The sequence below is a fragment of the Panthera uncia genome (assembly GCF_023721935.1).
Source record: "Panthera uncia isolate 11264 chromosome D3 unlocalized genomic scaffold, Puncia_PCG_1.0 HiC_scaffold_8, whole genome shotgun sequence".
NCBI classification, from domain to species: domain Eukaryota; kingdom Metazoa; phylum Chordata; class Mammalia; order Carnivora; family Felidae; genus Panthera; species Panthera uncia.
The window spans coordinates 46,890,332-46,904,846 of record NW_026057586.1 but is presented as its reverse complement, the minus strand read 5'-3'; the positions used below and the strand labels follow the sequence as shown (position 1 = coordinate 46,904,846).

The 14,515-nt window shown below is 35.5% G+C and overlaps 1 protein-coding gene and 1 long non-coding RNA gene across 4 annotated transcripts in view; one reads left to right on the top strand and one right to left on the bottom strand.

The window, feature by feature from the left end:
• OSBPL1A (oxysterol binding protein like 1A) overlaps nucleotides 1-14,515 on the bottom strand; it is a 243,777-nt gene that overhangs the window by 150,900 nt on the left and 78,362 nt on the right. For 2 of the 3 annotated variants that reach the window (XM_049619605.1, XM_049619606.1), the window contains exons 10-13: nucleotides 13,508-13,581; nucleotides 13,326-13,389; nucleotides 3,486-3,584; nucleotides 2,194-2,316 (exon numbers count right to left, since the gene is read on the bottom strand). In XM_049619605.1, the coding sequence (XP_049475562.1) occupies nucleotides 2,194-2,316; nucleotides 3,486-3,584; nucleotides 13,326-13,389; nucleotides 13,508-13,581 (360 nt within the window). Of the gene's footprint in view, nucleotides 1-2,193; nucleotides 2,317-3,485; nucleotides 3,585-13,325; nucleotides 13,390-13,507; nucleotides 13,582-14,515 lie in introns of those variants that run through there. The other variant, XM_049619607.1, reaches the window with a different exon arrangement.
• LOC125914387 (uncharacterized) overlaps nucleotides 1-14,515 on the top strand; it is a 36,565-nt gene that overhangs the window by 18,016 nt on the left and 4,034 nt on the right. The gene's annotated exons all lie outside the window — the stretch shown is intronic.

Here is a 14,515-nt window from a genome sequence, read left to right as displayed (position 1 = left end):
GGTAGCCACATGTGACTACTAAGCACTTGAATTGGGTGGAGTTAAAATGAGGAGTTGAAATTTTAAAGTATGAAGAGCCACATGTGTCTCGTAGCTATCGTACTGCACAGTACATTTCTACACCAATACGGTGTTTGAATCTGTCTTCCCATTGTTAGATTTGAAATATTTTCAAAGCCACAACCATGAAGCCTGTATTTCTGTGATTTATCTTATACTTTTCTCCCTGGAGACCTAACCTCAAGGCAGTGATAGAGAAAAGAAACTGTTTTCAATTTTTGGAGGCCCTCATTTTGGGTGGAGATAAACTGAGACCAAAAGAACATGTAACATGGTCACTTTTTCAAGGTGGACATTTTTTCCCCATAACTTCTTGTCCAAAACCATGTTGAGGAAATAAGGTTAGTTTTATGTCAATTCAGATAGTTTTAGAGTATTCTAGTCCTACCGTTCCTAATTTTCTTTAGAAGTTTATAAACATCTAGGATAGATCTCATTTCACAAATAGGTCCCATAATATCCTTACAACTTAAGAATCCAATGATCAAAGGCATTCTGGAGCCAGTCTTACAATTCAACATACTTCACAGCTCATTTCAGATTTTAACCTGTTTTTGGACCAAATTTCAGCAGTTGAGACAGAGTTAAGTCAAGATTCACAGAATTGGCATTCAAATTCCATTGGACAGAGACATGTTTATAACCTGCACAACCTCAGAGTGCTTACCACTTGCTGTAACTCTCACAAAATTTGGGTGCTATAAAATCTAGAAGGCAAAAAAACTTCATGGTTTTAAAGTTAACATAAGAGCACGATATTCTAGTGAGTAAAAAATAGTTGAAGTTGTAACATGAAAATTTGAAAACTATGCCAAAGAAGAAACACTTTTTCAAGGAAAAAAATTTTTAATGATATGCAAGTTAGTATGCTTTTATTTACCTGTAGCTTCCATTAAAAAGGTCTTAAAATTACCATAATCCTAGGAAAGATACTGGTATGCTTCGTAGGTCCTTCTGGGTTTTATCATTTACCTTATATTGAGGATAAATAGGAAAAGATTTCTTTTCACTTAGGGAATAAGGACTAAAAGTTAAAATATTTAGCACAGTTTTGTTTTTCATTTGTTTGACACAATTCTGGCCATAGATATTTAAACCTTCTTTCTTTACTCAAACAGTCTTAATGTTATTTAGATGCTCTGGTAGATGTTATTTTTGCAAAGTTCATGGATCTGAAAATTATGTTTATGGTTGCCACACTATACATTAGGCTTTAAAAAACCGAAGTAGCACTGGTAAAGCAAATGTCAATAAATTCTGGGGAATGTCTTCAACAGAACATGGAAGAGCTCAAACTTCTTAATGTTCCATCATAAAATTAGAAATTGAAAAAGCCCAAATCTCTTTCCTAAGTTTATAGGTCCTTAAGTCAATAAAACTCCTTAGGTACGAGCAAACTTCATTAAAGTTGTTGATTTAGAAACATTCAAATCCTACAACGATTTTTTTTTAAAAAGATTAAAGTTAGTAAGCAAACTGCTATGTTCTGACATAATGACTTGGATTGAAACTCCATCATCCTTTCATAGTATAATTCTTCCAAACCCAATTCCCATTTAAAAGGCACAGCCAGAAAACTGATGCCCAGAAAAAAAAATAGTTATTTCATTTCAATTACATATGCTGCTATTTCTCTATGGATAATACATTGACATCACCTCACATGAAGGCCTCTCCATTCATTACTGATGCTTTACCTTACTTTTCATCAATGAAGTTACAGATTACAAGTGGTTTTAAATCCAACTACCAGTCAGGAAAAGTATCACTATGGTTGCATTATTTAAACTCTGAAATATGCAGTGAAATCATAAAGGGCAGCAAGTCAAGCATGCTCCCCCTACTGGCGGCAGTTTTCAAATAAACCGACAATCTGATTACAGCAATGTGAAAATTTTAATAAAAAAAAAGATAACATAGAAGCACAGCTCTCTATATTTAGAGTATTATCTACAGAGACATTTGATAGTACCATCATAACAGACAACATAAATGGCAATAAAATGTTACCTGACAAACAGCAGCGCTATCTCCATTGTCCTCAGATAGCTTAATTTCAAAACTTCACATTTGACAAGAAAGTTCTTGGTGACAGAGTTAGCTCTAAAAGTCAGGTTAGGTTTTTCTATATACCTCTAAGGATTCCTTCAAGTCTACAGCGGAAGTTGCATCTTCCTCTTCATCATCAGTCAGTTGGTCCTGGGAACAGTAGTGAGTGCTGTACGCAGAATGATCTTCTATTGCTTCCAGCCAATCCTGAAATAATCCAAGAATTGAAATAAAAGTGAAATGCATTTTTACTCAAAAGAGATAATATGACAATGATATAGAAAGCCTAAATTTACATGGAGAAAACAGCCTAAAACACACACACACACACACACACACACACACACACACACACACACACACAACAACAAAATGATGACATTTAAAAAATATCATCTATAAGTTTATATATTCAATGAAATTAATACATTATAAAAGCTGAATAATGGGTGGACATTTTTTCACTTAAAAATTATAGATTCTCAACACTGTTGGATATGTTATTATATTACAAACTAATATATCCAGAAATAAAATTTTACTAACTTGCAGTTGAGTTATAAGCACAAGAAACTCAGATCACTGTAAGAGCCAACAACTGCCTGGATGCTTTAACTTTCAAATCTTTTTTTAAAAATCAGTGATTTCACAAAAAGAATATTTGCCCTAAAAATACCTTTGTTACTTCCTTGTTTCTCATAGCATTACTCAGGGTCATATTTTACCATTTTATGATATGTTGGGACCGTCAGGCTTTAGTTGTTTAGGGTTCTTTGCAGGCGCAGGTTAACCACTTTGGAAATGGGCTCTTTTAACCCCTTATGTAGTTTACAAAAAAACACAACAGGTCTGCGAATACTCCTTTGATCTGAAGGAATATGGAATCTCTATTAAGTAACTGCACTATGAATTTCTGTCACATCAATCCCAATTTTCTTGCTTGCTGCTGCTGTTCAATTTACCACAAAGGAAGGCCGAGCCTACACAGTAATAAATCAGAACGCCTAAGCTGAAGCCAGGTTTTGTCATTTGTAAGCTCTGTGACCTTGGGAAATGACTTCAATCTATGGTCTTCAGTTTCCGCACCTATAAATTAAGGAGCAGACTACATCATTTAGGGTCTTTTTCCAAAACCAGTAAGGGTCCCTTACATTCGCAAAATCCAAACAATAAAGGAAATTATGAATAGAAGATACCTGCAGGGACATGTTGATAAAGAAATTAATTCATAACCCAAATTTCAAGATTCATCTTAATTGCCCCCATTAAAAAGGTACAGTCAAAAAGATTTTAGATGTTAATAGTGAACCTGTCTTATATTCTTTATGCTTTTAAATGCTAAGTTTTATGAAATATAAGTGAATCCATAAAATTACCTCTCTTGACTGCTGAAGGCTATTCTTAGGAACCCTGAAGCCATGAATAGTGTCATCAAAGCATTTAATAAAGAAGAGGCAGCTATCAGTGGATTTTACCTTGGATATAAAGAAGTCAGTAAGACAACATCATTCATGCACATAAAATAGAACCTTAAAATTATCTAAATTATCTATCATCTATCTATATGTAACAGTATTAAAATGACTTAATTATACACCACTGAAAATTTAAAATACCAACTGGAAAAACTGGGTAAAAAATGAATACATTGGGAATATCACACACATTGTAGCTTAGCTTTGTCTGAAAATATCTGGCTTTCATATTCTTACTCAAAGTAAATACTAACAGTCTATTAGGTATGTAGTTTTTTAGTTCTATCCTTTGTATTTAATAACTTAGCATGCACTTGGGCTGTAAAATCTTCTAAATACCACAGCTCCAATTTCTTACTCATATCACTCTCCTGAACCTTTTGCCTGAGCGGAGTGTAGAAAATGTTTGAACTGTGTGTAAAGGAACTAGTACACATAAGATTCGTAAAGAAGGAAGAAAGGGAGAGAGGATAAAAAATAATTATGTCTTTAAGAATGGAAAAAGACAGACTTCTGCTACAAGACCCTATAAGAGGACCACACTCCTGGCAGGAAACAAATATAAAAGGCAACTGCCTAAAGGAACTGGAGAGTGAACAAAAGTTGACAGACTCTGATGGGGCATGCACATGCTCTCAGAGGAAAGGAAATAAGGAACTATGCAAGTAAGTTCCCATCCCCAAGATTTTTCAACTGGGACATGAAGTCCATAAGGTGGCACAAAACTACCATGGGCACAGGTGGAAAAACCCACAGCCTTCCTGTCTTTGAGAATTAATAAAGGAAACCAGGGAGCCAGAAATACTAAAGAGAGTGAGGGAATCCTCAAAGGGAAAAAGAGAAGGCATCCCCAAACTCTGTCTTTTCACACATCTAATTGATGCTGAGAAAAGATTCAAAGCAGTCACTTAAATCCAACCTCTGTGAATGCAGACCAGAGCTGCCAGCCAAGAAACAAGAGTTTACAATCTAAACCCAGCCAAGAAAATAACCTGCTAAAACAATAGAAATAACATTTAACAGAGGAAAACAACAGAAGCCAGAATCCCCAGAACTTAACATTCATAATATTAAGGATACAACACAAAATTACCTGATATGTGAAGAAGAAAGTGGAACACATTCTCAAAAGAAGTCTAATTAAAAGGCAAAATTTTCAGAATGGTTAACAGCGACCCACATATATGCTATATATACAAGATAGAAAATAAAGATCTATAGGTTATAAGGAAATGGATAGAAAAAGAGATACTGTGCAAACAGTCAGCATATGAAGGCCTGAGTGGTTATATTAATATCAGGCAAAAGTAAATATATCCCAGGAGATAAAGAAGACCACCGTGTAATAATAAAAGGATCAATTAGTCAAGAAGACAACATGAATGCCATGTGAGCAATAACTGAGAAATGAACAGTTCCACAAGCACAGCTGGAGATTCTGGTATCCCTCGGAGATTCTGGTATCCCTCCTCTCATCAATTGATACAATTAGCCAAAAATCAACAAAAACATAGATCTGAAAAACACCATCAACCACCATGACTGAATATTTATGACTCTACACCCAACCATAGCAAAACAGACATCATTTTCAAGTACATTTACTCAGATAATCCATACATAGAGCCATCAAACAAGTCTCAATACATTTGATAAGACAGAAATCATAGAAGATACATTCACTGAGCAAAATGGAATTATAAATCAGAAACAAAAAAAAAAAACCATAAAAACCCCAATTACTTGGAAATCAAATAACACACTTCTAGACATTCATTGGTTCAAAGAAAACAGAAATTAGAAAATATCTTGAACTAGATTATAATGAAAATATACCAAAATTAGCAGCAGGAAACTAAAACAGTTGCAAAGGTGAGGGGATAGCTTTAAATGGCTGTATTAACAAAGAAGATAAGCCTTAATAATCTAAGCTTTGACCTTGAGAAACTATTTAAAAAAGCAAATTAAACCCAAAGCACAGAGAAAACTTTTAAAAATAACAAAAAGCAATAGAAAACAGAAGAACAATGGGAAAATTCAAGAAAATCAAGGACTAGTTCTCTGAAAAAAATCAATAAAATTGATAAACTGCTAGCCAAATTAATCCAGGGAGGAAAAAAAGACATAAATTACTAATATAAAAAAACAAAAGAGGGCACAACACTACCTATCATACAAACATTAAAAACACAATAAGGGAATATCACTAACAATAACTTTGATAATCTAAGAAAATAAACACAATTTTTTAAAGGCAGAAATTACAAATACCAACCCAAGAAGAAATGGAAAATTTGAAACAGCCCTTTAGCAACTGAAGAAATCTGAAATTACAATCCTTCCCATTAAAAAACAAAAACAAACAAAAATACAACCAAAAAAACCCCTTCTAGCCCATGAATTGTATCAGCATCTAGGAAAGAAATAAACCTAATCCTACAAAAATTCTTCCAAAAAACTGAAAAGGAATATTTTCTAATTCATTATATGAGACCTATTATTTCTCATATTAGATCTGTATTTCTGATTCCAACACCACACAAAAATAGCACAAGAAAATATAAATCAAAATCTACCAGGAACACAGGAGCAAAAATCTTTAACAAAATATTAGCAAATAATTTATGAAAATGATTATATATCATGACCAACTGAAATTTATCCCAGCAATAGAAGACTGGTTTATTAAATATGAAAAGCATTTAATAAAATTCAACAGATTCTCATGATAAGGGCTCTCAGTAAACTAGGAAATGAAAATAACTTCCTAAAGCAGATTAAGGGCATCTGTGAAATTTACAGCTAATAACTCCATAATGAAAGGCTCAAAGCTTTGTACCTAATACAATAAACAAGAATGCTGGCTCTCACCAATTCTATTTAAAATTGTAACAGAGGTCCTATCCAGTACAATAAAGGATAAGAAAGGGCATACAGATTGTAAAGAAATGTAACCATCCTTATTTGCAGATGACATGACTGTGCATGTAGGAGACCCTGAGGAATGTGTAAAAAAGCTACCCAAACTATTAAAACAAATTTATATATAATAGCAAAAAATAGAAAATGAAAATTTGAAGTCTATCATAATAGCTTCAATAAACACTTAAGAATAAATTTAATAAACAATTATAAAACATTGTAAAAGGAAACCAAATCAGATTTCAATAGAGAACAGATGCAATGTTCATAGCTTGGAGGTCTTGATATTGCTTAAATAGTCCTCTCCAAGAAAATCTGTAGCAATCCCAATCGAAACGACCATTCCCCAATACTGAAAATTGATTAAAGACCTACAACTTACTGAAAAGCATTTATTCAAGAAAAATCTACTGAATCTCTCAGTAAGAACAGTGAATGGTGATGGAGTTTTAGCCTGAATATGCTCCATTCCCCCTTGCTCCTAACTCTATGGTAAAACTGAACCATGATGGGGCAAGCTTTAAACACTGGGGCTGACTTTACTTAGAGGGCCTTGAAAATCCCAAGCCTAGGGATTTGTCAAAAACAACAGCAATCTTGGTGGCAAACAATCAGGAAAAGCCAACATCACAGTACATGAGGTCTAAATATATTGGGCCAAGCAACAAACTGGCAATGAGCCAGATACTTAAAAAGCTCTCAGAAAAATGTTCAAAAACTAAATTGTATTTAAAGAATTAAAAGAAAGTATAATGACAATAACTTGTCAAATAGAAAATATCAATAAAAAGATGCAAGTTATGGAAAAGAACCAAATGGAAATTCTGGAATTGAAAATCACAAGAACTGAAATGAAAAATTCCCTCAACAGATAATCTGAGATGTAAGGGGGGCCCAAAAAAAAAAAAAAAAAAAATCACTGTAGGGCATTATCACACGTACCAATAGACAATTAGAGTCACAGAAGGAGAGAAAAAAGCTGAAAAAAGTATTTGAAAAAATAATGGTTGAAAATTTCCCAAATTCAATGAAAACATTATACATTCAAGAAACTCAATAAACTCCAGTAGGATAAATCCAGAGAGATCTATCCTTAGACACATCTTAGTCAAACTGTCAACAGCTCAAACCAGAAAATACTAAAGTACTCAGAAAAGAGACTCATCAAATTCAGGGGGAAGCACAGTAAAATTAACAGCTGACTTTGCATCAAAAACAATGGAGGACAGGGACACCTGGGTGGTTAAGCATCCAACTTTGACTCAGGTCATGATCTTACGGGTTCGGTTCATGGATTTGAGCCCCACACTGGGCTCTGTGCTGACCACTCAGAGCCTGGAGAGCCTGCTTCAGATTCTCTCCTTCCCGCTCTCTCTTCCCCTCCCCCGCTTGCACCCTATGTCTGTCTCTCTCTCTCACAAAAATAAATAAATAAACATAAAAAAAGAAAAAAAAAAAACCTGGGGCATCTGGGTGGCTCAGTCAGTTAAGCGTCCGATTTCGACTCAGGTCATGATCTCTCATGGTTCGTTAGTTCAAGCTCCACATCGGGCTCTGTGCTGACAGCTCAAAGCCTGGAGAGCCTGCTTCAGATTCTGTGTCTCTGTCTTTCTCTCTCTGCCCCTCCCCTGCTCACGCTCTTTGTCTCTCAAAAATAAACATTGAAAAAAAATTAAAACAAAAACCAATGGAGGACAGAGGTAAGGGGATGACATATTCAAAGTGCTGAAAGAAAATTTCTCTGTCTTGTGTAACTACTGTTCTAAAATGAAGGCAAAAAAAACTGAGACAATTCATTAGGTATACCTAACAAAAAAGAATAAAATCAAAAAAAGTTACTTAGGCTGAAAGAAAGAGACACCAAATAAGAAAAAAGAAAAAAAAAAAACCTGGTGAAATTGCATAGGTAATTCTAAAATAGAGTATTTAGTTTCTCTTTTCTCATATAATTTAAAGCAATTTACACAATTGTAAAATTGTATGGTTGGGCTTGTAACATACTAATGTATGATATATGACACTAATAGCACAGAGGATAAAGGAAGGAATGGAGCTACAGTGGAGCAAGGAAATGACTTCTAAAAATAACCCATACATCCACTGAAAAAAATAAACACAACTAGAAGTGATAAAAATATGAGTTAGAGTAAGACTCTATATATTTTTTCTCCTCTATTTTAAAAAACACAAGAGATTAACATAAATCCCCACAAAAACTGATACATTAATGCTCACAGCACCATTATTCTTAAGACCCAAAAAGTGAAAACAACCCAGATGTTCCTTAATTGATGAATGGATAAATATGGTCTATCCATACAATGGAATATTATTTGGCCACAAAAGGACTGCAGTAATGATACATGCTATAATATGGATGAACCTTGAAAACATTACACTAAGCAAAAGAATCCAGAAACAAAAGACCACATATTCTATGATCCCATTTATATGAAATGACTAGAATAGGCAAATTTATAGAGACAGGTATTAATGGCTACCTAGGGAACTCAGAGGAGGTGGTACTGACAGGCACTCAGATATGATTACTAATGGATATGAAGTGTTTTTTTTGTGGAATTAGGGAAATGTTCTAAACCTGACTGGTTATGGATGCACAAGTCTATGACCATACAAAACATTACTGAACCATTTTAAGTAGGTGAACCTTATACAATGTGAATTATAGTGCAATAAAAATATTTTAAAACAAAGAAACGGACATAAAATTGTATAAAGCAATAGATGTAACACTATATTGTTGTTTTTAAACATACAGAGTCATGATATATATAACAATAACACAAAGGAAGGGGGTAGGAAGTGCAACTATATTAAAGTTCTCAGATTTTATGAAATAAAGTATGAATTGTGATAGATTAAGATGTATATTATAATAGCTAGAGCAACCACTAAGAAATAACTTTAAAATACAGTAAAATATAAACAAAAGGAAATGATACATGAGAAGTATCTCCCTTATGTAGAAGAGGAAGAACAAAGAACGACAAAATGGCAGCAGAAATCCAACCATGTCAACAACATTAAGTATAAATTAAACATTTTTTTTTTTTAAAGATTTTATTAAGTAATCCCTACACCTAATGTGGGGCTTGAACTTACAACCCCGAGATCAAGAGTTATACACTCAGGGTGCCTGGGTGGCTCAGTTGGTTAAGCATTGAACTCTTGGTTTCGGCTCAGGTCGTGATCTCATGGTTGTGGGATTGAGCCTTGAGTCGGGATCTGTGCTGGCAGTATGGAGCCTGCTTGGGATTCTCTCTCTCTCTCTCTCTCTCTCTCTCTCTCTCTCTCTGCCTCACTCATGCTCGCTCGTGCTCTCTCCCCCTCTCAATAAGTAACTAAAAAAAAAAAAAAGTCATACACTCAACCAACTGAGCCAGCCAGGTGTCTGTCCTTCATTAAACATTCCTATCACAAGGCAGAGTTTATCAAATTGGATAAAAATACCCGATACAACTCTATGTTCTCTATAAGTAAGTTTCAAACACATAGATAAGCTGAAAATAAAAAGATGGAAAAAGATCTACCATGCAAATGGTATTCGAAAGCTGGAGTAACCACACTGATTGTCATGGACTGAACTGTGTCCTCCCCAAATTCATATGAAGATCCCACCCTCAATATGATTATATTTGTAGATAGGGCTTTAAAGAGGAAATTAAGATTAAATGAGGTCAGGGGCGCCTGAGTGGCTCAGTTGGTTGAGCGTCCTACTTCGGCTCAGGTCATGATCTCGCAGTTCATGAGTTCAAGCCCCATGTGGGGCTCTGCGCTGACAGCTCGGAACCTGGAGCCTGCTTCCCTCTCTCTGCCCCTTTCCCGCTCATGCTCTGTCTCTCAAAAAATGAATAAACGTTAAAAAAAATTCTTTTTAATAAAAAAAAAAAAAAGATTAAATGAGGTCACAAGAGTGGGGCCCTAATTCAGTAAGACTGGATTCCTTAATAAGAGGAAGAGAAACCAGGGAGACCTGCACACAAAAAGCCATGGCAGGATTGTCAGGCAGCTGGCTGCAATCAAGGGGAAAGGCCTCAGGAGAAAACTATCCCTAAACATCAGCGCTAAAACTATAAAACTCTTAAGAAAACATAGGAGTAAAGCTTCATGGGACTGGACTTGGCAATGATTCCTTGAACATGATACCCACAAGCACAAGTGACAAAAAGAAAAAAAAATAAATTTGACTATATCAAAATTAAAAACTTCTATGCATCAAAGGACATTATCAAGAGAGTGTAAAGGCAATCCATAGAATGGGAGAAAATATCTACAATCATATACTGGTAAGGGGTTAATACCTAGAATATGCCAAGAACCCTTACAACTCAACACCAACAAAAAAACCAAACAGCCCAATTAAAAAATGAGCCAAGGACTTAGATAGACATTTCTCCAAAGACAATAACCAATGCCCACTAAGCACATGAAAAGATGCTCAACATCACTAGTCATCAGAGAAATGCAAATCAAGCTGCAATTAGATACCACCTCACATTCATTAGGATGGCCCATATTTTAAAAAAAAAAAAAAAAAAAAAGGAAAGGAAGGGCTGGGGAGGAGGGGGAAAAAGGGAAATTGGACCCCCCCCCCCCCCCCCCCCATTACTGCTGGTGTGAATATACAACGGGGCAGCTGCTTTGGAAAACAGCATGAAAATCCCTCAAAAAAATCAAAAATAGAACTACCACATCATTGAACAATTCCACTATTAAGTCTATATCCAAAAGAACTGAAAGCAGTATCTTGAAGAGATATTTGCATATCCGTGTTCATTGCAGCATTATTCACAAAAGCCAAGAGGTGAAAGCAATCCAAATGTAAACTGAGGAATAAACGCATAAAGAAATGTGGCATATACATTATTCAGCCTTCAAAAAAAATTCCGGGCACATGCTACAGCATGGATGAATCTTGGGGATATCAGACGAAATGACATAAGGCAAATACTCTAAGATTCCACTTAGAGGTATCTAAAGTGGTCACACTCATAGAGACAAAAAGTACAAGAGTGGTTGCCAGGGGCTAGGGGTAGAGGAAATAGGCCATTGCTTAATGGGTATAGCTGCAGTTTTGCAAGATGAAAAAATTCTAGAGATCTGTTGCACAACAAAGTGACTACAGTTCAAGCTACTGCACACTTAAAAATGGTTAAAATAGTAAATTTTGTTATGTGCTTTTTTACTATAATTAAAAATTTTCAAAAAGGAAAAAAATTCTGATACATACTGTAACATGAATGAATCTTGAGGACATTATGCTAAGTGAAATAAGCCAGTCACGAAAGGACAAATATTGTCTGATTCTACTTAACTTAGCTGAGGTACCTGGCAAGGTCAAATTCATAGAGAGAGAAAGTAGAATGGTGGCTGGCAGGGGCTGGGAATAGAAAGGAAAGGAATAAGTGATTAATGGGTACAGAGTTTTAGTATGGGAAGATAAAGAGAGTTCTGGAGATAGATGGTGCTGATGGCTGCAATATAATACAGATGTATTTAATGGCCCTGAACTGCACACTGAAGAAAAATTAAGAAACTGATAGTTGCAAACACTTATATTAGAAAAAAGATTTCAAATCAATACTCTAAGCTTCTACCTTAAGAAACTATAAAGTAGGGTGCCTAGGTAGCTCAGTTGGTCAAGCATCTGACTCTTGATTTTGGTTCAGATCATGACCTCACGGTTCTTGAGCTCGAGCCCTGCACCAGGCTCCGTGCTGACAGTGTGAAGCCTGCTTGGGATTCTCTCTCTCCCTCTCTCTCTTTCCCGCTCATGTGCGTGCATACTTGCTCTCTCCCTCCCTCTCAAATAAACTTAAAAAAAGAAAAAAACTACAAAGCAAACAGAGTCTGCTTTACAGCAGTCACACGGTGAATGCTCATTAGCTTGTGTTGATATGGGCCTCATAAAGATAAGCTTTAAGCAGACATTTTACAGAAGAAACAAAAGTTATACAACAAGGAGAGGCATAACACAGCAAGAGCTAATGGATTCCACAGAAGTTAAAGAGCAAGAAATTTTAAAAGGGCAGGGGGAGCACTTATTTGCGAGATAAAAGGCTCAACTAAGGAAAAAGCTTGGTAGTAAGTAGATGAGTCTATAGGGGGAACAGAAGACAATGGCCAGGATTGCACTGAAAGAAAAAACAAAAGATTACACACACCAGATTAGAGAGAGGTTCCCTGGCCCTCTGGTCTAATGTGAAGGGAGGAAGGGGTGTGAGGACAATTAAGGGCTGGCTGTGTAATCAGGCTGTACTGCTGGGGAATGTGACAAGTGATTGCCACGACATATTGACAACCCTCAAGGATTTCAAGTAGGAAAGAAGAAAGCATGTCTAGGCTCCAGTCTTAGACTAATACCTAAGAGGAGAAATGCACTTTTTCTCCTGGTTGGTAAAGTATAACAGTGAACACAGAGGACCTAAGAATCCTAATTTTGACACAGGCTTTAAATTTTAACACCAGAAAAACTTCCCTTATCTCGATTTGCCCATGTATAAGTACACATATACATGTACACACACATGCATATATGTGTGTGAATATACACACATACACACACACAAAACATGACAGGCTCTTTATGTTTTCAGACCACTGCTATCTCATCCCACAATATGTGAAATAAACAAGGGTCCATTATTTTTTTTAAAGAGATTCCACGGTTTTACTTGTTCTCAAATAAAAATACACACAAGTCCCCCCTACCCCAAGATTTGACAAGGCAGCTTTATAAAAATAACACTTGCAACACTGACTTCACAGTGTGGGCAAAAGATGTATGTGTCATCCTACCGTGCATACTGCTTGAGTTAAGTGTTTGCATCCCTGGCGATAAATATTATGGACTGCATCAGGCCTTCAAAATAAATATTACAATTATTAGAAATATAAATAAATATTAAAGAGATAAGTTAAAACTTTTAATCTTTCAAAATTTAGAGAATAAATTTACTAAGTATCAGGATAATACTTACTGTTTCCTATACCACGAAAGGACTCCATGTTCTAATACCACCCAGAATAATCTCCAGCCAAAAAATCTTGAACTCTAAGGGAAAAAATGGCAAGGATTTTCCAAGCTGATAGATCTAGATTCAAATACCTGACTGATAAAAATTAAGTTATGATAATTCTATTGTAGTCTTTCATGTAGATAGTACTGATGAATATTAAAAAATAATCAAACATGGGGGCACCTGGGTCGGCTCAGTTGGTTAAGTGTCCGACTTCAGCTCAGGTCAGGATCTCACAGCTCATGGGTTCAGGCTCTGCATCGGGCTCTGTGCTGAGAGCTCAGAGCCAGAGCCTGCTTCGGATTCTGTGTCTCCCTCTCTCTCCTCCTCCCACACTTGCACTCTGTCTCCCTCTCTCTCTCAAAAATAAACATTATAAAAAAAAAAAATGATCAAACATGAACTAAGGTAACTAGGTGCAGTAATGAAAACATACCACTACAGGGAGACAAGAAGAGAAGAAATGGCATACTGATAAGATCAATAATGAACACAGTTTATAGTTCTGACAATATTGTCCAAGGATAATTATAGGACAATTTTCAATTGTGGACTTCAAAGACAAAGTCTAAGAATTAATTCTAATTTTATACAACATAAACATACTTGTGCATAAATAAAGGGAGTGCTTGCAAATGCAAAAGAAAACACATGCTCTAAGACAGTTAATTCTAGAAAATAAATGAACTCCAAAATGCAAAGAAATTTTTAGAACCAGAAAGATTTTGTATGTGTGTTCTGTGACAACTCAAACATTAAATTCCTATCAAGTCCTCCCTGTCTCAACATTCATAACAAAAACACTGCAATTCTATGATTAAACACTGTTCTGCATAAACTTGGTCACTTAAAAGTGTTCTTAGACCATCAACAAAAAGAGCAGCAATTGCTATAACAAGTGGAACCCTAACGAAAGCCAATACCCCACACACACACACACACACACACACACACACACACACACACACA